The sequence below is a fragment of the Rhamphochromis sp. 'chilingali' genome (assembly GCF_963969265.1).
Source record: "Rhamphochromis sp. 'chilingali' genome assembly, chromosome: 1".
Taxonomy (NCBI): domain Eukaryota; kingdom Metazoa; phylum Chordata; class Actinopteri; order Cichliformes; family Cichlidae; genus Rhamphochromis; species Rhamphochromis sp. 'chilingali'.
Genome location: NC_137929.1, coordinates 21,997,771 through 22,022,713, shown reverse-complemented (window position 1 = coordinate 22,022,713; position 24,943 = coordinate 21,997,771). Strand labels below are relative to the sequence as shown.

Below are 24,943 nucleotides of genomic sequence, written 5' to 3'. Positions count from 1 at the left end.
TTGACTTGACTGTGATTTGATAGCTGGGGTGGGAATCATAAAGTAAGTCATAATAATATCCTCATATGTTTCCCATGGTAACGACGGTATCACAGGACAACTCCTGCTATAATGGTTGCAAGAGTAGGACTCGTCACAGTATTTATGTAACTTTATTATGGAGTGAAATGAAGTAGTGACTCCTGCACGGCTACAAAAAAATCATGACATTAGTGCAAAACACAGTGTGATGTTTTTTTTCTATACTGAGCAGGTCTTACACAGCTTTCCTGACTACAATGAATCTGCTCTTGAAGCCTTTTAATTGAATCTGATTTAGTCTAACGGGGTTTGTGCGTGCGCGTCAGGTGTGGGCGTGGAAGGAAAACGTGTGGGAGAAGGAGAAGGGGACGCTGCTGGAGAGGTACACAGTGGAGCAGAGCAAACTGTCATCTGAGGGCGGTGGCGTCCTCTCCACCCTCACCATCAACAACGTGATGGAGTCCGACTTCCTGTCCACTTACAACTGCACGGCCTGGAACTCCTTCGGCCCGGGCACCATGATCATCACGCTGGAGGAGACCGGTGTGTTTCACATATATTTATAGAACATTTTTCAGTGTTCTGGAGAAAATCTCAATGAAATGACCATCTAGTGGGAAGGAGAAGTGAACACAATTATTCAGAAGTTTCACAAGGAAAGAAGACAATGATTAGAGTATGAGTTTAAAACAAAATATGCACATAAATCATAGTAAAAGCTGATTGTGTGTATGCATATAGCGACTAAAAGATGTTTCCTGCTTATATATTAAATTTTACATGTCTTGTTATGTAGCTTCATAAAATATTTGTTCCATTAAAGCCTTGCTGCTGCAGCGAAGAGCAGACATCTGTAACTCACTGTTCCTCTCTCTCACCCTCTCATTACAGAGGAGGTTCCAGTGGGGCTAATAGCTGGTGGGACCGTGGGCTCTACCATCCTCTTGTTCATATTCCTGCTGGTCCTCGTTCTCATTTTCTACCGGCAACGCAAAGGCAGTGAGTCGTACTCTCCATATGCTTTCACGTACATTATAAAGAAAATCTGCAAATCCATTGTTTCCCATGCCTTTTAAGGGAGCATCGCAGATTAAATGCTTCATTTAATGCCAAAAAACGGGCAGCAAACCAGAGAAAATCAAACACCTACGACTTCCTCTCCACCGTATGGATGCAGGTCCCCTCTGAACTTGTTCCCTTCAGCTCACGAAAACACACCGACTGACAAGCGTGTGTCAAGCTGCATTCAACCTCGCCGTGTTTTGCTTCCAGGTCGGCGCGGGGTCACGCTGGGTAAGCCCGACATCAAGGTAGAAACGATAAACAAGGAGACCCACAGCTTAGAGGAGGACTCCGGCAGCGTGTCCACAGCTTCGCGCATGGTCAAGGCCATGTACTCGGTGAGAAGCGGCAGGGTGTGTGCGTCTGTGTGTGTGTGTTTGGGTTGGATACTGTTTACACAGCCTGTAGTTGTAGAAAAAACCCCTCAGATTAACTCGGTAACCTCTTCCTGCACCACACTGTGGCTTTTGACTAAAGAAAAACACCATGTTTTTTCCCTTTTAATCTCCCCTTTTTAACACTTTCAATCCCATTTTCTCTTCTCCTGTCACACTCTGTCGCCTCCTTCCCTTTTCCTGTCTCCTCCTTGTTTTTGTTTTTTTGTTTTGTTTTGTTGTTTGACGGTTTAGTTTCTCCCCTCTGTGTCCTTCTCTCCTTCCAATCAGCCCTTTAAAGATGACATAGAGCTCAAGTCTGACCTCCGCAGTGACACCCTGGACACCCGCCAGGAGTATGACCTCAAGGTGAGATCACACAGATGCCAGAAACATTTGCGTATGTCAGTTCAGGAATGAGTGTTCTTCAAAACGTTGGAAAAAAGTATGATTTCTGAAGCCAGATTTTTCCTTTGGGCTAATCGTCTTTTCAGCAGAGATGTGTTCTGCCTCATTTGCTGGTGGTATGCTGGGAATAGTGTAAGTGCTGTACTCAGTATCTGTGAGAATGTTAGAGTAGGATATTTAAGATCAAATTTTTTCAGTGCAGCTGGCCTTAATTGCTGGAGCTCTTTTGGTCTTTTCTGCCTTTCCCTCTCAGTCCAACTGTGATGTAACTCTTCCCTCTGATTACATAGCGAGCTGGCTGCAGAGTCATTACAAGACAAAACACAGAAGAAGACAAAAACTCCATAAATTGGAAAGAAATGTTTAAAAGAACAAACCAGGTTCAAGCACACTCTGCCTATTTAGCTGGCATGAATCATTTACACATTTTGACACTGTGGGGTTGGGCTAAGGTGATGAATGAATTTTCACGCAAACAGCTGCCAAAATGTTCTTCTGAACTCCCCGCGCCCCCACCCTCCACCCACCATGAATATTTTGTGAGGGCAAACAAACCACCCCACTAGCTGAAGTGCTGCCTCGGATCACTTTGAAGAAACAGAGACATGAATCCGCCCCAGGAGGTTGTTAGATCACCCCGACAACTGCTTTTTAAAAAAATTTTGTTCTTCCTGCTGCCTGAAGCAGCAAAACAGTGAAGCAAAGTTGGGTGGGAGAGAAGTCTGAAAGACAATGAAATTGCAGAAACATGTTAGATTGAGCTGAAGAGCAAATTGCGATGTAGTGAGCAAGGAAAGCATCGTTTCATTTTTAACGCAGGCATCCTGGGGTCAGCCCTGCGTGTTGTCCTGCTGCTCATGGACGCTTAAATTCAGCAAGAATCAGAATTTCTTCTTATTGTTAACTTGACTAATCTGGTCTCCTGGGATACAAAATACACAATAAGAATACCTGCCAAATAAAAGCCCAAATTCTGTATATACACTGGAAAGTTGATATCTCTGTGAGCTGCTAACAGCAGTTAAAAACATCCAGATATAGACGGTGGAGAGATAATAGCACTAAAGCTACTAAACCTTTAAAAAAATGATTCTTATGTGTTGTCTTTTTTGGCAAATGAAACTTAAAATATAAGCACATGGAGGTGAGAGAGAGTCTGTAAACATAACTGTAGAATAATGTACAAATTATACAGTTATTTGCAGTTTTATCATCGGTTCATTTTTGACAAATCATTGATATTTCATTTTTAAATGGCCCAGTTATCGTCAGTTTTTTAGGACACCGTTAGTGTAATGTGCATTTTCTTGTTATTTTATATTTGAGTGAAATTCATAACAATAAAACAAACGGTGAAACTCGTGTGTTTCTGTTAGCAAATATTTGAACTGAAACTAATGAGATATACTCAGTGTACTCTTACATGCTATCCTCTTCCTTTCTATAATAATTTTGACCACTGGTTAAATATTGGTTACACATTTTTATGTGCATAATTTCCAGCTTTTCATTAAAATTATTACGCATGCAAATAAAAGTCTAAATGTAAAAACTGACAAGCAGGGTGACACGATGTCACGGTTCTCTCAGCTGTCGGGTTTGATAGGGCCGTGCTGCAGACGAATCATGCAGGGTGCTTTAGCCTTGAGTGTCATTTTTGAAGACTCCCAAGAAATCGATTTGCACTCATTTCTGCAAAGGACTCGAGCAGCTGAGTCACGATTAAGGAGCAAACTGGCCACACAGCACGATTTTAATGAATCTTCACCTTGATGTTAAACAGCTTAAAACTTGCGGTTAGCCCTGACCTCTGACCTTCCACGACTACAGAAAAGTCTCTGAGAGAACAGAAAGGAACATGATTTACTACAGAGACCTTTGAACTTTGCTAAATTGTTAAAAAATCATTAAAAATAAACTCTCTGAACTCTTTTTACTCATTCTTTCTTTTGTTTCCTGCTGTCTTGTTTCTCTCTTCAGGACCCCACCAATGGCTATTACAATGTGCGAGCCTCCACCCACGATGAAGTCCGTCCTGCCTCCCATTCCACCATGCACTACTCTGACTACCGCTCCCCCACGGGAACACCAGGGGGAGCTGCATCTATCAGCAGCAGCACCGGTGGCTCAGGTGCCACAGCCAGCGGAGGAGCCCCAGGGCCCCCTGGCCCCCTCACGTCACCCGGACGCCCACAAGCCTGCTACGACCCGCGACCGCCTTCCAGACTGTCCCACATCAGCTACGCCCAGTTCAACACCTTCACCCGCGGGGGCCAGAGCCAGCAGCCCCCGGCTAACCCTGCCCCTGCCACCAGTGAATTCCCTGGAGACTGCAGCCTCTTGGACTCCACTTCCCAGCTGGCCTACGACAACTATGGATACCCCTCGCACTACCAGACCTACCGAATGGGTTTTGCACCATCCAGCTTGGCTCCTCTGGAAGCCGGCCCGTCTTATGAGATGTACGGGGTAGGATCTGGGGTGGGCAGCCCTGGGGTTGGGGTTGGCCCAGGAGGCCCAGCTCCCTCGGGATCAGAGACTGGACTAGGAAAGTACGGCAGCTCCACTCGCTTCTCCTACACCTCACAACACTCTGACTACTCCCACAGCCGGCACACACAGCGGATGCAGACTCACGTGTGAGACAGAGATGCATACCCGCCTCACAGTCTTAGCTGCGCATGAGGAAGCATCTTATAAATAGAGTCACACCTGAAAACACTCAGTCACAAATTGACATGCACACATTATCACACACTAACATGAACACACCCTACTAAACACAAACACAACTACAGAAGACAAAAAAAACATGACACACACACACACAGGCACAAAGTCAGACAACCATGCCCGTGAGACGGGGGTAGGGGAAACAAGCAAGGAGCGAGCAAAAGAGAGGGTGGATAGGAAGGAGCTTAATGAGACAGGGAAGGGAAATTCCACAGTCTGGAATTCCCTCACTCCCGATGCGTTTGTAAATCTGAGCTCTGAAAGAGCGGACGGTGCAAGTCACAATCAAGATGGGTAATGAGAGCAAGAACCCGAGAGAGGACAAGAGATCGCTGATCTTTGGAGCCCATAGCCTTTGCTGTGAACTGACGTTGTAAAATGATGAGAGAGCGTCTTAAAAGCAAACTGAAAAACATAGTACAAACTGATCGGAAGAAACCTCAACCGGTGGAAGTCATTCCTGGCCGTCATTTTAACTTTCCTTTTTGCTGGTTGACTTATTCAGTGATCATAGAGCACATATACATAGTAGCCCAGCGCGCCCTTGTGTACAGTGGCACTTGGCCGTCATGCCTGTCAGGCAGGGTAGGGGACTCTTGGGCTGGGGAGGGGCGGGGGGGCTCGGGGGGGTTGTCGTCATTTTGCACTGCATCAACAGTATTCATGCTTAGACGTCTTAGACATCTATATCTGTGTTATGTCTTCTTTTTATTTGCACACAAGACTAGAGCTTTGTATTCTATTTTTTAACATTACAGAATTATTTTTGTCAGTGTAAAAACATGTAATGTGTACGTACGGACCAAAACTTTGAACGAGAGCGCACGTAGCTCGGGCCTGAGGGAAATCCACTGAGACAAGAGTGCCAACAGAAGAGCCTGAATTCAGGTTGTGTTTCACATCAGAAGGCTGTATCAGTGTATAAAAGAAACCTAGTGCCAAGTGTTCATGTTGTTCTTCACCTTAGACCATGTATATGCAGTAGAAGCTCCTACTATTGGCGGCTGTTGCTTTACAAACCAGGCTTGGGGGCCTTGAGTCATTCCCAGACAGTTTTTTGTAGGTTGGAGCCTTTATCTCCGAGCTCCGAACTACAAGCCTGGTGCAGACGGAGAGAGAAAACACAGATGTTGGGTTTAGAGTGGCCTTATAGAGGAACATGTCATACATTTCCATTTTTGAATCATTCCTCATCGTCCGTCTGCCAAAAATGGCCAGAGGAGAATGTGTAAGGAGAGGTTTAATGAAGGCTTGTCCACAATATTGACATGTAGTAGTGTATGACTGTGAGCGTGTGGGCGTGCGAGTGTGTGTGTGTGTGTGTGTGTGTGTGTGTGTGTGTGTGTGTGTGTGTGTGTGTGTGTGTGAGAGAGCGAGAGAGAGAAGGATCAAGGGGGAGTGCGTGGGCGTAGGCGCGCACATCGATTTGTACAGCGTGTTTGTATAGATGCGTGAATGACTGCGCGTGTACGGGAAGCATACTTTAAACACGCGGCGCCCCAATCGGAGCGCTCGCGTCACTATTGTATGCACTTGCGTGTGTGCATGTCTGTGTCTAAAAGTGTGTGGGTGTGTGTGTGTGTGTTTAAAGTATACGTCCATATCATTTCTCTCACAATCCTGTTACAGTACTTTTATACCTCTGGTAGGACTGTATCCTGTATTATTGTGTCTTTGAATTTAGAAAAATCCAATGTTTATCTTATTGTACTGTTCTTCGTAGCAGAGAAAACTGTTCAAAAGATGTACAACGAACGTTATCAAACTCTCATTTTTTAATTTCATTACCTTCAATATTTTTTAAAAATGGTATGTAATTATTTTTCCACAGTATTACATAAATAAAAGCACTGTTTTTTATAAAGTGTGGCATTTGTCATCTTTGAGTAGGTGGAGATTTTTTTTAACATGCACTGCTGGAGCTTCAATTCTTCATTGGAGAGTCCATTATAAGTCTGTAGTATGTTTATAGATGGCAGTACAAAGTGTTTTAGAAAAATAATAATAAACTTTTAATACTTTATCTAATTTTGGGGTCCTAATTTTGGCTGGTTTTGTAAAAACATTGAGTAAGTTCAATAGCCTGTGATTCTTTTTACCTTCCACTGCTGTTTTATATCCAATGTACCTGCTAGAGGTTACCAGCATGGGGGTAATCATTCAAATTCTTCCCATATTTATTAGGATCTAATTATAGTTAAGTTTAAATACAACCAAGACTGCACATGGATTATTGACTGGATGCACCATTGTATGATAATATAAGTGCAATATCCATCCAGGACAGAGAGACAGACAACCATTCAAGCTTGTATTCATGCCTGTGGTCAAATTAAGAATAACCAATTAACTATTAGTATAACTATTAGTAACTAAATGATGGATTGGGATTAAATAAGTTTATGCATCTTCCTGTTCCTTTATTAACATGTAAGTTATTTATTATTATTAATGTTTTGTTTTCCTTTTGATTTGCTTTTTTTGTTTGTCTTGTTTTTCTGTTTTTGTACTATTTTAACATGTTCAAAATAAAGATACAATACAATACAAATTAACCACCTGCATGTTTGTAGACCGTGAGAGCAAGCCAGAGTACCTGGGAGAACATGCCAAATCCACTTAAAAGACCTCAGTGAGAATTAGAAGTGAGAATTATTGATGTAAAAATGTAAGTTATGATATTAAATTGTTACTTTCATTTTATTATATATATATATATATATATATATATATATATATATATATATATATATATATATACAATATTAATAATTCTTTATATTTTTAAATCTTCGTAGACATAAGAATAGAAAACAATGAATTGAACTACATTTACCGACAGGTGGCAGACACGACACCACGACTACAGAAGAGGAAACTCTTCTACGTCACTGGCCGGAGGTTGTCTAACAGCCAAGATGGCGGCCACAATGTTGAGGTCGCTTAGCAAACTCGGACGTCCTTCAACAAAATTGTTATTAGGCCATAATGTGCTGAGCCCTGGCTGTGCGCTGCTGCAGAACAGGTATGATAGCAAAAAGACAAACCGTGACTCCACGAGTTATCTTTGTCCTCATGACGGTCTTCGCTTAGCTCCTCACAGATGTGCATGCCGAGAGGCTCATGCTAGCAAAACGCTACATAATCCGGCTTTGCTGCTATAAAACATCGCAGGGCTCGCCCTGTGCAGTTTAGTAGTATGAAAATAAATGAAAAACATATTTATTGGCTGCTTGGCTATAACGAGTGCCCTCAGCAGCTTGTTTAGAGCATAGGTCCGCATCTCCCACTGTCGGGTTAACTGGAGATCTGCTGTCAGCGTGTGTCAGTGTTTACTACATCGGTGTTTCATGGTCAGTGAGGTCAAAATGGTTTTAACGCATAGACAGAAAATTAAAGGTTTTGGCACAAGGATGAAAATAAATAGATAATTTGGATGATTTTGGAGGTGTAGTACGCTATGTTTAACTCAGCTCAGGGCTTCAGAAGGTCTCTGAACCAAATTCAGGGGGATATAAACCTGTAACTAGCATTATGCAATGCTAGTTACTGACATATTTATGCCTCTGTATATTTGTAATATTCAGCATTAATACGTGCTATTTTATTACCGTGGCTGTATGTTACAGGACTCATGCAGTGCTGTCAAAAACATGTACATGCTTACTACTTCTATAGGAGTTAGGAGGGCACAGAGCAGCCAGATGGTGCTAATCAAATGCATTTGAATAACTGATCCGCAAATGTTACCAAACTAGCTGTTTGCTAGTTTTAGAGCACTCAGGTGTGTGTTAATACAACGCCACATTCTTTCCAGGGGTGGAAATCCCAACGAATGCAATCCACGGTCAGGCTGTGCAGTGCTCAGAGGAACTGGAAAATCCCAAGAGCTCCATCTTAGACTGTACAGGCCTGAGTTAGCATGTTAAGTGTTTAAATTCATGACAGTTCCCAGAGAAAAAGTTTGCAAAGTTGCTTCTGAAACCCCCCACAAGATTTAATTATCATTTAATAATAGTATGTAAGTTCACGCACAAATCAGTGATTTGCTGAATGACATCACTTACAGTTTTGGCATTGTCCCACATATTCTGGAGGATCTGTGGTTTTTTTCTCATTGCATTGTTGCTCTCATGCAAAGTCTTTGGAAGGCTGTACCTTTTCTGGCTTCCTTTTCGTACACAGTTGTTTCAGTGTCTTCAGGCTTCTTTCTTGCATTATTACCACTTTTTCCACTTTACCTGGAGCTCAGCGTATTTCCTTATGTAGACATGGGGCCTTGGCAGTATGCAGAGTGCACAAGCCTGCTGGTTCAGAGTGATTCTGATTTACTTACATACACACAATGGCAAGACCAAAATAGGCCGGTGCACACATTTCATAAACCTGGTGGTAGTTTTGAGTGTGTGTTTGTTTTTGCGTGGGATAAGAGTGTTTCCATACGTACTTATCTGCCTTCACACACATATGAAATTCATCAATAGGATTTAATATTATGTCTGCACAGAATTTCAGCTGTAACAGGTTCAGTTCTTCTGGGAAGGCTTTCCGCAAGGTTTAAGAGTGTGTTTATGGGAATTTTTGATCATTTTGTCACAAGTACATTTGTGAGGTCATGCACTGATGTTGAACGAGAAGGCTTGGGTTTCAGTCTCTCCTTTAGTTCATCCCAAAGATGTTCTATCGGGTTGAGGTCAGGATTCTATCCACGCCAGTCAAGTTCGTCCACACCAAACTCACTCATCCTTGTCTTTATGGACCTTACTTTGTGCATTGGTGCACAATCATGTTGGAACAGGAATGGGAAATCCCCAAACTGTTCCTACAAAGTTTGGAGCAGGAAATTGTCCAAAATGTCTTGATATGTTGAAACATTAAGAATTTCTTTCACTGGAACTAAAGGGCCGAGCCCAACTCCTGAAAAACAACTCCACACCATAATCCAGTGCAGTCACACAAGTACCGTTCTCCGGTCAACCACCAAACCCAGACTCATCCTTCAGATTGCCAGACAGAAGTGTGATTGGTCACTCCAGAGAACACGTCTCCACTGCTCTAGTTTCCAGGGATGGAGAGTTTTATACCACTCAATGCAGCTGCTCGACGATAAAAACCGATTCCATGAAGGTCTTTACGCACTGTTCTTTAGCTAATCCGAAGCCCATTGAAGTATGGAGGTCTGTAGAGATTCGCTCTGCAGAAAGTTGGTGACATCTGCACACTCTTCAGCATCCGCTGACTCTGAATGGATGAGTGAAAACTTAAAATGAGTAAATGAGGGATAGCTGTTCCAGTCGCAGAAGTAAATCTACAAAGTTTCAAAGTCCAAACCTCAACCTCATTGAAACACTGTCGGGAGATCTTAGGAGAGCCTGCAGACCTCAATGATCTGAAGCCGCATTGTAAAAAAAAAAAAACTTGGCCAAAATTCCTCCACAATGACACGAGAGACTGATAAAGTGATGCACAAAACAATTACTCGACCTAAGTTCTGCAAAAGGTGGCCCTCCAAACTACTGAATCATTGACATATTTTGTTTTTCACGAAGAAAACTTTCCATCTCTGCATGTTTCCTTGATGAGCTACTTCTAACGATCAGTCCTCAGGTTGGCAGGCTCAGTTCCAAGTAACATCTGATAATGAGGTTAAGGCTTTAAGCAGCGCGTAGGTAGCCTGAGGCACCACCTTTTTGTACTGCAGGATCGTGTTAGCACTGATAAAGGTCGCCACCCAGCCTCATACCTACATCGCCTTAAAAATAACCTTGCTGTGTTTCACAGGCAGAAACAATGGCAGCCAGATGTGGAGTGGACGGAGCAGTTCGCTGGTGCAGTCATGTACCCCACTGCTGTTAATGAGAAGTGGACACCGCCCCCGTGGAATGGTAAAGACTGCTGTTCACCAACATCTACTCGTTTCAAATATTACTTTTTTCTTTTAATTGTAACTGAAAGGGAAAATAATGAGCTGCCAAGACTGCGGGAGAGTTGAACACAGTCCAAGTCTAAATGTATCATGTCAGCCTTTGGCAGAGACACAACGGTAAAACGTTTGACTTATTTCCATTTTTGTCCTCTGTGTTTTCTGTCTGCCAGCCTTCATTAAGATGGGAGGCAGGTATTCAGTGTCTGACTTACGCGTTTCTATTTCCACAGTGCACTTGATTTAAGATGTGCTCATAGTTTGGGCAGCTTGTTCCGCATTATGGTTATTTGTTTGATGAAAACAAACGTGCTGGTCTGTCAGACTGGTCGAACTTTAGTTTGCTGTTTTGTGCTCTTTGTTTTTCAGACAAAGATCCTCCTGCAGAGAAGGAGGTGTCCAACCTGACGATTAACTTCGGCCCTCAGCATCCTGCAGCTCACGGTGTGCTGCGTCTTGTGTTGGAGCTCAGCGGGGAGTCTGTCAAGAAATGTGACCCACACATTGGCCTGCTGCATCGTGGCACAGAAAAGCTAATCGAGTATAAGACATACCTGCAGGTACTGAACAATGGGATGACTTAAGTGGTCTTTGTACTCGCCAACTTCCAGCCATTACATACTTGTTAAATTATTTTGTATGCATGTAAGTGTAGGGGCAGTTTGTATTATTTTTGTAACCATCCTCATTTAAATAAAACACGTTCTGCTGCAGGCTCTGCCCTACTTTGACCGCCTGGACTATGTTTCCATGATGTGTAATGAGCAAGCCTACTCTCTGGCTGTGGAGAAGCTGCTCAACATCCAGGCCCCACCCCGTGCACAGTGGATCAGAGGTACTGAGCATGAGTGGTCAAATATGAAAACTCCTGAAGAAAAAATATTTAAAAAAACATTATTCTGGAAGTCTTATTTAACCACTATTAATGCCAAATTTGCATTTTATAAATTATTACAATTTGTAATAATTTATAAATTATTATATTATTATTATATTATTATAATTTTTTTATTTAATTACAATGTAGTTTGCACTTATGTACTCATATCTACATATCTTTAGTTTGTGTATTTAGCTGAAGGAAACTGTTTTTTTTTTTCTTTCTATTTTCTGACAGACTATTAAGTCTGTCAGAAAATAGAAAAAAATAAAAATGCTATAAATGAAATAAATATAAATATAGCTAGGAGCAGGGATAGTGGGTAAATTCAAATTCAAATTTTTATTTGTCACGTACACAGTCATACACAGTACGATATGCAGTGAAATGCTTAGACAACTGCTCGTGACCTAAAGTGGTCGCCCCATGATTGGAAGGTTGGGGGTTTGAATCTACTAAACGGCTACCCCGAGGTACCCATTCACTGAGTGAATGGGTTAAATGCAGATGAGTAATTTCCCTATGGGGATTAATAAAGTATGCATTACATTATTGTTATGACTGTAAGATGAATCAAATTTAATGTTGTGCACTTTCATGGTACTTGCGCAGCATTGTTTTCTCTGGAAGTGTAAGACCTTCACTGGGCAAAAAAACCCCTTTTAAAGCTTGATTTCATGAGCATTTAACAAACGTTTACATTTTTTTGAGTTTCCAACAGCAGTTTTCTTTGTCTGGTATGTTTGTTTTTGACCCTTTGCTTTAAGATGCAGTTAAAAATGACACACTAGGGGGCGCTAACTAAACATAAGCGCTGCTACTGTCTTCTATTGGTCCATTACAAAGTTCACAGCATAGGCTGCACGGAGATGTACGCTCAGTGTGTTTCTGTGCCACAGACACGTGCCTCTCACCTTTAGCCTTGTACGGAACAAATGAGGTTTCTGGTAGAGATCAGGCAGCCACAATTGCACAACGTACATGAACTTGAAGATCTGAAAAGACTACATTTTCCAATGTGGAGAATTGGAAAATGTAGTTGTGGTTGCTTGGATTCTTCCTCAACAGGAAACAGTGAGAACCAAGGATCAGAGCCGTAGTTTTGTTTCAAAGAGGATCACTTTAAAGTCGTGTCTGGCAACAAAAAGCGTCAACTACTGTGTTGACTGTTGTGTTGTGTACCTGCCTTTAATGTTTAGGCTCTATTTGTGAAGAGTTAACTTGACATACGAGCTATCTAGAGCTAACATGCCCTCTGTTCTTGCACTCAGTTAGTGTTCCTGGGGCTTTTTTATCTGATTGAATTGATTGTTTGACCAAGTAATCACCAATCTAATTTCAAGAAGCATTGAAGTGTTTAAGTAGATTTTTTTATTTTATTTTATTTTACGTGGACGCTAACAAAACATGTTGAACTGAAAGTAAAGTAAAACTTCACCAGTGAGCAGCTGGAACCTGTTTCCAGTTTGTTGAGCTCTGTTCTGTGTCGTTTGTAGTGCTGTATGGAGAGTTGACTCGCATCCTGAACCACATCATGGCCATCACCACACATGCTCTCGACATTGGCGCCATGACTCCCTTCTTTTGGATGTTCGAGGAGCGAGAGAAGGTAACGGAACAACAATCACAAGGTGTACTGTGGTTCTAATCTGGGGATTGTTCTAGTTTTTTTTTGTTGAGTCAAGCCCGCTCCCAAAATCGCTGTATCTTTGATTCATAAACAGTAGCTATGTTCTCATCAGTTAGTGGCACAGTGACCTTCAGCTCTTCAGGTGTTTACTCAACAATATCCTGTGTGTGAGTCAGGATGTGGGCCACGTCTGACTTCACATTTTCACTGAGTCACTGAAAGTGTCCCAAAAATGACAGGACTGTAAAATGAGTCAACCGCTTGAGTCTGAATCTTCTGCTGGCGATACAATGTGATGATCTGAAGAGAATCCTGGTTTATGGCATCCAGCGTAGCATGAAATGAGGAGTTTGTGGCTCCACGGTGATGTTACTTAATTCCGGGTTGCTTTGATAGTGAGATTCGGGTTGTCTGTGTTTTTAGGTCAGAGTGTTACTTATCTTCTTTTTGACAATACCCCACAGATTCACTAAGGGGTTCAGCCAAGTCAAGCAAACACAGTAGTAAGTGGTCATCAAAGGATTTGGTGTTAGTGAAATGAAAACTGCATCATCATAAATCCTGACAACAGGTGGAATACGCAGTCCTCCAAAATCTACGGCTACACTGTTGCATAAAGTACTAATATGCTGATAAAACAATGGTACCCCGAATAATCAAAGTCTAGAAACTTCACACTGAACTTCAAACGTCTTGCATTCAGTGTCTGTTGACTAGACACTTGATTGCAGTGGCACCAGCCTCAGTCTACTCATTGAGAGTCTCAGTTGTTTGATTGTAACAGCATTCATCAGTGAAATGATAACCTATCACCGTGATCGACTGGTACATACGATTGTAGCTTTTCTTTTAAAATAGGCCGTCTAATCCAGCGTATGAGTTTTGCCACTAATCCTGAGACTGTGACACTACTGTACATGGAAATGTGTGGGGTTTTTTTCTTTTTCTTTCCTCTTTAAATCTTTAATTCTTGTCTCCTCTCAGATGTTTGAGTTTTATGAACGAGTGTCTGGAGCAAGGATGCACGCTGCATACGTCAGGCCTGGTGGCGTACATCAGGTAGGAGAAGAATTCATTACATTTTTATAACTAGAAAGTTCAACACTTCTCTAAACATGCTTTTTAAAATCTATCTATAGATACATATACAGTGGGGCAAAAAAGTATTTAGTCAGCCACCGATTGTGCAAGTTCCCCCACCTAAAATGATGACAGAGGTCAGTAATTTGCACCAGAGGTACACTTCAACTGTGAGAGACAGAATGTGAAAAAAAAATCCATGAATCCACATGGTAGGATTTGTAAAGAATTTATTCGTAAATCAGGGTGGAAAATAAGTATTTGGTCAATAACAAAAATACAACTCAATACTTTGTAACATAACCTTTGTTGGCAATAACAGAGGTCAAACGTTTACTATAGGTCTTTACCAGGTTTGCACACACAGTAGCTGGTATTTTGGCCCATTCCTCCATGCAGATCTTCTCGAGAGCAGTGATGTTTTGGGGCTGTCGCCGAGCAACACGGACTTTCAACTCCCGCCACAGATTTTCTATGGGGTTGAGGTCTGGAGACTGGCTAGGCCACTCCAGGACTTTCAAATGCTTCTTACGGAGCCACTCCTTTGTTGCCCGGGCGGTGTGTTTTGGATCATTGTCATGTTGGAAGACCCAGCCTCGTTTCATCTTCAAAGTTCTCACTGATGGAAGGAGGTTTTGGCTCAAAATCTCACGATACATGGCCCCATTCATTCTGTCCTTAACACGGATCAGTCGTCCTGTCCCCTTGGCAGAAAAACAGCCCCATAGCATGATGTTTCCACCCCCATGCTTCACAGTAGGTATGGTGTTCTTGGGATGCAACTCAGTATTCTTCTTCCTCCAAACACGACGAGTTGAGTTTATACCAAAAAGTTCTACTTTGGTTTCATCTGACCACATGACATTCTCCCAATCCTCTGCTGTATCATCCATGTGCTCTCTGGCAAACTTCAGACGGGCCTGGACATGCACTGGCTTCAGCAGCGGAACACGTCTGGCACTGCGGGATTTGATTCCCTGCCGTTGTAGTGTGTTACTGATGGTGACCTTTGTTACTTTGGTCCCAGCTCTCTGCAGGTCATTCACCAGGTCCCCCCGTGTGGTTCTGGGATCTTTGCTCACCGTTCTCATGATCATTTTGACCCCACGGGATGAGATCTTGCGTGGAGCCCCAGATCGAGGGAGATTATCAGTGGTCTTGTATGTCTTCCATTTTCTGATGATTGCTCCCACAGTTGATTTTTTCACACCAAGCTGCTTGCCTATTGTAGATTCACTCTTCCCAGTCTGGTGCAGGTCTACAATACTTTTCCTGGTGTCCTTCGAAAGCTCTTTGGTCTTGGCCATGGCGGAGTTTGGAGTCTGACTGTTTGAGGCTGTGGACAGGTGTCTTTTATACAGATGATGAGTTCAAACAGGTGCCATTCATACAGGTAACGAGTGGGGGACAGAAAAGCTTCTTACAGAAGACGTTACAGGTCTGTGAGAGCCAGAGATTTTCCTTGTTTGAGGTGACCAAATACTTATTTTCCACCCTGATTTACGAATAAATTCTTTACAAATCCTACCATGTGAATTCATGGATTTTTTTTTCACATTCTGTCTCTCACAGTTGAAGTGTACCTCTGGTGCAAATTACTGACCTCTGTCATCATTTTAAGTGGGGGAACTTGCACAATCGGTGGCTGACGAAATACTTTTTTGCCCCACTGTAGATTATATAGATAGATAGATGAGAGATGCAATCTAAAGATCAGTATAATATTGTTGCATTTGAATATGTTTCAGGATTTGCCTCTTGGCCTGATGGATGACATCTATGAGTGGTGTAAGAATTTCTCCATTCGGATTGATGAAGTTGAAGAGGTGAATGACTCCATGTTCTCCTCAGTTCTCCACAAGCTCTCAGTGAGCTCAAGCACGATAGGTGTGTGGAGCTTGTGGATGCAATAAATTTAAAGTGACATTCATGTTGGATTTCCTTCATGCAGATGCTGACCAACAATCGTATCTGGAAGAATCGCACTGTGGACATCGGAGTGGTTTCTGCTGAGGAGGCCCTCAACTACGGTTTCAGGTAACCCATAAATGAAAGTTCACTGACATATTAGAAAATTAAGTTACACTGATGACAATGATGGCTTCACTTGCACAGTAGTGAGCTGTTATAAATGCATTCTAAATGAATAAACAAACCCTCCTAAAGGGAAGTGACACTGCTGTGTCAGAGGCAACGCGTGTTTTCAGTCTTAATAATGGTGCAATCTGCCACAAACTTATGAAATCAGTTTGTATAATTCATTTAAATAGTCTCCTTCTGGAAGCTGCTAGAAATACATGTGTTTGTAAACCTTGAAATGCATCACTCTGCTTTTCCCACCACCAGTGGAGTCATGTTACGAGGGTCTGGAATCAAGTGGGACCTGAGGAAGTCTCAGCCCTATGACAAGTACGATGAAGTGGAATTTGACGTTCCGATTGGAAGCAATGGAGACTGCTATGACAGGTAAGACTCCTCCAGACAAACAGCCCGAGTCTTCTCTATAGCAGCCCGGGTATGAGCACACCAGAAGAATATTTGGTCTCTTTATTATATATATTCTTCTACTGTCTCTTATTATTGAGCAGTTTAGTCTTTTTGAAATGAAATACTTGTGATTTATGTGAGTTTATCTGTTGCTTTTTTACAAAAGGCTGCCTATAGAACCAGGTCTTACCACTCGGCAGCTGCCATGGCGCATATCTCTGTTTCTGATCAAAGCAACACAATGTAAATTTAGCAGTAAATATGTCACCCAGTTTAAAACTCAGACGTTCAGCCTAGCAACAGAAAGCTTCACAGAGACATTATTGGCCAACTGTGTTTAAAAGGAATCCTGGTTTACGTGCCTACACGGTGAGAGCTTGATGCTCCTGGCTTTCATGAATGCAGCATAAATAATCAGAATGAGCCGTCACTCACAGACGGCAGAAGTTGGCGACCTCGTTTGTCCACAGAGTTTGACCTATTTTCTGATCACCCTCTTGGAGTGACTAAACATGTGGCTGCGTACAAAGCACATTGTGGTTCACCAGTCTCACTGGCATGAGTGGAACACATCCACTTCTGTTTTAATCAGTCAAAATGGCCCTGGGAACTATTTTTTTCTCCTTCAGGTCGATTTCCTGTACTATACTATGCCGTAGTACTGTAGTTGTGTAATGCACTCTGAGCATGATGATGCCAGACTGAGCTGCTAACGTCTGCCTTCCACCTTCTCTGCAGAGTGTTTGAGGTGTATATCGTGTAGTGGCGTAGAGCAACATCAGTCCTGTGGTTTACTGCTACTTGTGTGTGTATGTGTGCGGCTCAGGTATCTGTGCAGAGTGGAGGAGATGAGGCAGTCCCTGAGGATCATGCACCAGGCGATGAACAAGATGCCAGAGGGCGAGATAAAGGTGGATGATGCCAAAGTGGCTCCGCCTAAGAGGTCTGAGATGAAGGTGTGTTGAGTAGAGAGGTTTCCTCTTTTGCTGTGCAGCCTGCAGGCTATTTACGTTCTTCTCTGTATTTCATCACTCGTGTGTTATTTCAATTTCTTGTTAATTTGTGTTCACTCGTCCTTTTTCAGAGTTAGGACAGTTTTATTGTAAAACTCAATTAAATTTGGCTGCACTTAAGGCTGGAAACCACCTGTACTTCCCCTCACTGTTGTAATGTTAACATTCCCTCAATATACACTGATGCTCTTTTCTTTTTATGCTTTTTTTCCCCCCACAAACTTTGTGTTATTTTGCTAGATGTCCATGGAGTCTCTGATTCACCACTTTAAACTGTACACAGAGGGCTACCAGGTCCCCCCAGGGGCCACATACACAGCTGTAGAGGCACCTAAGGTGAGAGCACTCAGTGTAGAGTATAAGGACAAATTGTGCAGTCATCAAAGTGTACGACTAAGGCTTTTTGAGTCTTAATTAGATGGGACTTTGTTGTGGTGTAATATGCTTATTGGAGTGTGTGTGTCTGTGTGTGCGTGTGTGTGGCTTGCAGGGAGAGTTTGGTGTATATATGGTTTCAGACGGCTCCAGCAGACCCTATCGCTGCAAGATCAAAGCCCCTGGATTCGCTCACTTGGTGCGTACTTAAAAATTTCACACGACACTGTGAAATATTAAATACTCCCACCATCAATTATTCAGCTCATTTAACGGCTTGTCCTCTAGGCTACTTTGAGTTCATTAACTATATTTTATTAAGCGTTACGGAGCAGTTGTTTTTTTGTTTTTTTTTTGTCCAAAGCTCTCCTCGGCTTCCTTCCTGTTCGTCTTAGCTCATGGGTAAACGAGCTAATGCAGTTGAACGTCGTCATTAGAATTTGGGTTTACAAGGCTAAAAATGTGTTTGAAGTTGCATAAACAAACTAATTGAGTCGTTACTGTGATAACTCGAGGCTATAATCTCATGAATTAAGACAACTTTTGTGCTCTCGTGCATACTGGAAGCTTCACTTGCTCTAAATGTTACTTCATGTTTGCTTCTTTCTAGGCCGGTCTGGATAAAATGGCCAAAGGACACATGTTGGCAGATGTGGTGGCCATCATTGGTGAGAATGTCACAATAACTTAAATACTTGCAGACATGCAGAAGCGAGCGTGCAAACGGAGCTGCTTCACATCGAGTGTTATCTTCTTGCAGGTACGCAGGACATAGTGTTTGGAGAGGTGGACCGTTAAAGCGATACTCTTAATGTGTCGCTTCCCCAGCGAGGACTCTCTCTCTCTGTCACACCACTATCTTGTCAGACGGGCTTTCTTCCTGTTCTCTTTTCACTGTAGTGAGCTTTTTGACAGGCGGCTTCGTTTATCACCATTCATGTACAATGCCCAAATCAACCTAATAAATATTTTATGTCTGAACAGTAAACGCATCTGTTTTCTTTGTCCCACTGCGATAAGTTGACATCTTAAGGCTTCGTAAAGTCTAAAACACCCTCTTTTTTTTTCTTTTTTTCTTTCCACGCTCTTGTGCCGCCTGAAAACAAATAAAGTATTAAAGATGACAGCAGACACCGACGCCTGAGTGAAGTCTTTCCTCTTGGTTGGTGTTAACAGGGGGAGTGGTCTGATGAGATCTGAGACAAATGGACTTAGAGCTCAGACCACAACTTCCCCTCTGAGCTGTAAAGCTGGGTATGCAGTAGTCGAAGTCTTTAGCGGAAAAAAAAAAACGCACCAAGCAGTCGTGTTTGCTCGCTGTTCAAGGAGCTGATTATCCGTGTCGAGCCTGTGTTATCATGGCTGGGTGGTGCAGGAACCAAATGCTGGTGGCCATTCCTCTGTGGATGTGTTTTGGGAAAGCCGGTGAGTTGACACAAATACTGGAACGCTTTGTTTTTATGTCACCAGATTTAATGTCCAGAGATCTCGCACTTGGTTTCAGTTTCCGAGAAAAATGAACAGTTTTTGGGTGAACGGAGGTGTAAAGTTAATCAGGATGAACATGATGTGTTTTCATTATGTGGTTGACTAGATTCAACACTGCTGTTCAATTAAACAGCATTTCTTTAACTACACTATCCTGTTTACCGAAAGTTAGAGAACACTGAGGTTTTCTGACATTTGGCCTTATTCCGCTCAGTGTAGGCAGCAGATGTATTTACCACATTTTAGTTCCTGTGAGAAGAGAAACTGACCCTGCTGAGTTTGTTGCTTGTGGCAAGGGGTGTGGATGCTGGTCTATATGGCCAGTAGCAGCTTCTGCATTTGTTCAGCCACTTCTGCGTATGTAACAAATTCAGCTCCCTCCAAATATGGGAAACTTGTCTCTGACGGTGTATGTGCAAAAATCTTCTTCTTTTTTTTTGTTAAGTAAAAGATAAAATAAAATCACACTGTTGTTCCGTTTTTAATCAAATACAACCAACAGTTAATGGGATCAAATAAACACATTTTTACAGGCTAAGCTGAAACACGTACAGGTTGTCGGCCCCTAAATCGGCCATTAATTTTGCAGACGGAAACGCGTCTGGTGAAGTTGCTGTGAGATCATTCTGGGATATTTTTTTGACTTTTTAATGGTTGTCAAATGTCGATGTTTGTCTTTATGCAAATGTGGATTATGATTTATTTTTTTTTTTAAAGAAAAAAGATGTTTTATTTATTTAAAGAACATAAGTGAGAAGGTAGCAGGGAACAGTTTCGTACTTTTATCCCTAAACATTTGCAGTTTGCATTTTTTTGTCTCAAAAAACTGAACAGATTAACCGTGTAAGAGACATTTGCACCTTAAATAAGGTGCAAATGTCTGGTTCCATCTGAGCGGCCTACAGCTAGTCTACAACTAGTATAAAATTCTTAAAGAAAAAAATCTCTTCATGTTTCCTGAGTACCCCGCAGTTCTAATGCAAAAGGAAAAAAAGTAAAAGGGTCTCAGTGATTTTTATTTTTTATTTTGAATTGCTGTGCTCACTGCTGATGCCCCAGAAGTCAGGAAAGAAAAAACTGTCACTACATCACTATCAAACCAATAGCTGTCAGGCGACTTACATTTCTTAAGAACCCAACACTGCTTATGAAAAACCAAAGATGCCAAGAAAAAGTAAAGATAAACCGCAACATTTTAAGATCACATGCAAACGTAATGGATACACCTGAGAGCAAGCATGTCTGTTACACGTGTGGCAGAAATTTAGTGGCGGTCCAACTTTACATCACACTGTTTGGAAGCGAGTCTCTGTGTGCACAGCCGTCATGTGATCAGAGATTTTAGAGAAGTGAATTTATGAGAAGAGCGAAACAAATTGTGAAGGAAGGAACAGACCAAAATGACGTTAGCTGTCTGGGGAAATTCACAATGAAGACATCATCCTTTCATCCAACTGCAAATAACTGTGTACACATCAAAGTTTTAAAGGCCATAATATACTTTCAGTGTATACTTTCAGCCTTAATAAGAAAAGCCATTATTAAAAGTTAATTATAAACCATTCAGACTTTTTGATGAATTCTTCCTATGATCTCATCTTTTCCATCTGAATTTAGCAAATTTGAAGAAATCCAACTCTGTGCTTTGACTGGCCAATAGCTGTTTTTGGAGTCATAAGACAAAACTTCTCTTTTCATCTACCCAATCTAAAGTTACACGGGATCTTTGTAATCACGTAAGTTTTAGTTCCTTGAAAAACAAAGTAGCTGTCAAAAAAAAAAGAGAGACTAGTACAAAAACTGAATTATTTGGGCAATAATTACTTATAATTCTAAAAAATACTTATTTTAAAAAAGGTCAGTTTCTTGAATTTCTTATATCCAGAACAGTTTTAGATTTATCAACACTTTTATGGATTATAAATGACTGAATATGACACGATCGCGCAATATTGAAATTACACACAACCTTCAAAGTACTGTAATGTAAGATCAATGCTTTTTAAGGCCGTTTGTTGCATCTTCTATAGTCAGTCAGATGTTTGTGATGTCAAAACATGACCCAGTTCTTTTGTTTGTTTGTCGACACTTTGCTTGTAATTTCTGCAAGATAAAAGAGGTTTTTATATGATCATAGAGTTAAAACTATCTGTTGAGTACTGTTCAGTGCTTCCATTATGTGGTAAACATGCAGCGAGAAGAGCCTGTTGAATATTGTAGCGTAGGTTCTTATTCACTTTAAACTTTAGGCCTGAATATATTTGAAGTTTTCCTCCCATGCTGTTTGTTAGTCACACTTCTTTTAGTAGACGATCAACTGAGAGCACAGATAACAGCATTAAGGATTTTTGTTGTATCTTCTATAGTCAGTCAGGCAGATGTTGGTCATTGAAAGATACGACCCAGTCCTTCTAGTTATTTGTAGACAGTTTGCTTGTAATTTTTGCAATATGAAAGGTTTTTGAATGATTATAGTGTTAAAACTATCTGTTGAGTACTGTGTAGCGCATATTTGAAGTTTTCCTCCCATGCTGTTTGTTAATCACAGTAGTCGATCAACTGAGAGCACAGATAAGACACAGCATTAAAAAAAGGCAACACACCCCATATCTTATGCTACTTGAATGTATTTATGGATACATTTAAACATGTTACATGTTGCAGACTGACCGACAGACAGCGTTCTGCAGTTGCACAGAACTTGCTGCCATCGCTGTTTCTCAGTCTAAAGTGGTGGCAGCGCCATTACCCAACAAAACCGTGTTATTGCTGATATAAGTGATATATCAATGATATATAATCATTTTAAATGAATATATGATCTAATCTAATCTGCTAACGACATTCCCTTGTGTTTTCTCAGCGGCTCTTGCTGAGCCCCAGATCTGTTATATCCTGGATGGCATCCTGTTTCTGTACGGGATCATCCTGACAGCTCTCTACTGCAAAGTCAAGGTTTGCATATGATATCAATGTATATATCTTTGCAGAAGCCTACATCAACACTAATATAAGGTTTTCATAAAAGTTGTATCCAAGAAAGTTGAAATGTATCTACAGTAGGCTATCATCAGCAAAGTAAGCACACAAACTCTTAAGATGGTTATAAAAATATTCTCTTGACTGTGGTACTTCTACATGCTGACAGTGATGATTTTAGATTTAAACTATTTTTGCAGCACAAGTACTTGGTCATTATCTTACTGCACTGCACTTCCTTTATTTGTGACAAACGAAAGAAGATATATCTAAAGCGTGTGTAATGTTGCTAACTCTAAAGTGACAACAGGAAATGCACGTATAGCTTACCATACCTTTAGGGTTATACTCAAACGTTACTGTAGTTTTTCTTTAATGATCCCTAACTTTGCCTTCTACAGATCTCCAATGCTAAAGAGGCCGCTGGGAAAGGAAAGCCGAAGGGGGTGAGAATGGATGCAGACACACAAGTGCATACCTTACTGACACAGGCACAAAGAAGCAACACACTGTCTAAACTGCAGACAGCAGCGACACATACACACCACAGCACAAAAGTAGCGTTTCGGTAAACAACCAGAAGGCAGAACTTCACCAGAGACAAAGATGAGCTCATTGGCCAGGTCAAACCTCAGTGGACAAACCCTGAGGTCTGAAAATGGAGCAGAAACTGAAGGATGAAGCTGCCACACCATAGCCGCATACAACCACGTCTACTTAGTTCATGACATATTTAATCCAAATCTCTATTAAGGACTTACTACTCAGCTTACTTTCGAGCTCGTGTAGACATCTGTCGCTCTGGGAAGGTTTAGAAAATGAACAGGGTGTCACTTAGAGCCAAAGAATCTGGTTTTAGCTATGTGGACATTTAACATTTACATGAAGCCAAGACAGTTTTATAAATATCCGTAGTTCTAAATTTAATCCACAAGCAGCAGCTTCAGTGACAGTTTTTTTTCTTTCTGTCAAAAATCTGACTTGCACAGGATACAGAGATAGATAGTGTTCTTTTTCTCATGCAAAACTGGTGCGCTGCTTCACCCCCTTTTTAAGTCTATTAATTTCCTATTGCTAGCCACAAACTCTGCACCGCCTAAGCCACTCATGTGTTGCTTACTGGCTTCTATTTTTTTTCTCAGATCTGTAACTAGTTACTAAGAACCAAAAAAACCCGTCATTACAATGTCCGATTTCTTTAATTTCTACTGTATCTGACATTTTTCTCTCCTCTTTCCTTGTCAGAATGTTGAAGAGGGCATATATACGGTGAGTTGTTGTGCTATCAACATGTCAAAGAGAAGAAAACCAGCAGATAGTCGAATGCTGGATTATTATTATAATTATATTTAATGAATTATGGACTGAAATTCTCCTCATCCTCCCCCTCAGGGTCTCACTCCTCATGCAACGGACACATATGAAACAATCGGCATGAAGAAGTGATATGACGAATGACTTCTTTCTCTCTTTGTAATTAAATGTTGCACATCATACTCAGCTTAGGTCTTCAAGAATGTATGAGATTTTGTACATCACGGGTTATTTCCCTTTTGCTTTTAGAGATTCTAGAGGAAGTTTGGAAGGAGTCACAAACAGGGAAGTTGAGGCCAGAAAGGGGAGATTGCGAGAAATGCTTTTTCCTTGTTGCATGACATACTTTGATTGCTCGTATATTTAACATTAACACAAACTCAGTTTGACAGCGGTAAAGCTTCAGAGATATTTTATATCCAGTATATATCCAGTATATTTTATACCCAGTAACTGAAAAAAGAGTGATTTTTGCTTGATATTTTTATATATATAAATATAAACTCTTTTTTTTATATAGACAAGCTGTACTGTCCATCTCACTTCCTCCTTTTCTTCTTTTTTTTGCTGCCCGTTTGTGTGAACATGAGAAATTGTGTGTTTTAGTTTTAGCCTCCCAAGTTCTGCTATTCAAAAAACAAGAAAACAACAACAAAACAGAACAGAAGAAGACATGACTGTTTTAAAAAATGCTGCAGTTTAAGATGTTCAATTGTTGTTGAGGAGTACAGAAAAACATAATCGTGCTTCTCTTTAATGAGCAGTGTTTCCTGTACACCACAGGATGGCAGCGATGCTGTCTTTGGTCCTCACCTGTGTGCTATCGAAAAAAATCATGCATGTTATTTTGTAAGTAAACTTCTGCCTTAAAACTGTCACATGTACATACACACCAAACCTATTAAAAGTTTTATGTTAACATTAAATGTTGTGTCTCCAAGAAGCCTCCAACCTTGTGATTTAAAACCCCAAAATAATAAAACAAAACATTACTATACTATACTAATAATGATTAGTAACTGGCAGTAGTTTTACTGCTGGCGTCCTGTTGGTTTAGCTGGTTACAGCTGCTCAGATTTATTTTGTAACAAGCTGTGAATATGCCAGTTACATGTATGCAAATTAACAAGATTACAAATACCATTATGTGCAGGGTGGTGTTTTATTGTGTGTGTT

General features: G+C 41.2%; 3 protein-coding genes and 1 long non-coding RNA gene across 7 annotated transcripts in view; 3 read left to right on the top strand and 1 right to left on the bottom strand.

Moving 5' to 3' along the window:
- The window catches only part of kirrel1a (kirre like nephrin family adhesion molecule 1a), a 32,569-nt gene extending 26,087 nt beyond the window's left edge, over nt 1-6,482 (top strand). The window contains exons 11-15 of one of the 4 annotated variants that reach the window (XM_080898604.1): nt 348-564; nt 913-1,017; nt 1,294-1,421; nt 1,713-1,826; nt 3,846-6,482. In XM_080898604.1, coding sequence (XP_080754730.1) covers nt 348-564; nt 913-1,017; nt 1,294-1,421; nt 1,713-1,826; nt 3,846-4,508 — 1,227 coding nt within the window. In that variant the 3' untranslated portion in view covers nt 4,509-6,482. Of the gene's footprint in view, nt 1-347; nt 565-912; nt 1,021-1,293; nt 1,422-1,712; nt 1,827-3,845 lie in introns of all 4 variants that reach the window. The other 3 variants (XM_080898606.1, XM_080898605.1, XM_080898603.1) reach the window with 3 other exon arrangements.
- Nucleotides 1-24,943, bottom strand: part of LOC308395676 — a 382,280-nt gene that overhangs the window by 30,510 nt on the left and 326,827 nt on the right. The window lies entirely within an intron of this gene.
- On the top strand, nt 7,488-18,974 carry ndufs2 (NADH:ubiquinone oxidoreductase core subunit S2). Its single transcript, XM_080880182.1, has 14 exons — nt 7,488-7,623; nt 10,380-10,483; nt 10,891-11,081; nt 11,236-11,356; nt 12,898-13,010; nt 14,016-14,090; nt 15,860-15,937; nt 16,063-16,148; nt 16,458-16,577; nt 17,425-17,554; nt 17,852-17,947; nt 18,102-18,185; nt 18,597-18,654; nt 18,747-18,974. Exons 1-14 carry the CDS (start codon nt 7,517-7,519, stop codon nt 18,782-18,784), a joined length of 1,401 nt encoding a protein of 466 aa, XP_080736308.1. The 5' UTR covers nt 7,488-7,516; the 3' UTR covers nt 18,785-18,974.
- On the top strand, nt 19,203-24,903 carry fcer1g (Fc epsilon receptor IgFc epsilon receptor Ig). Its single transcript, XM_080880191.1, has 5 exons — nt 19,203-19,411; nt 22,338-22,429; nt 22,855-22,899; nt 23,699-23,722; nt 23,846-24,903. The coding sequence occupies exons 1-5, from the start codon at nt 19,345-19,347 to the stop codon at nt 23,897-23,899; spliced, it is 282 nt and encodes a 93-aa protein (XP_080736317.1). The 5' UTR covers nt 19,203-19,344; the 3' UTR covers nt 23,900-24,903.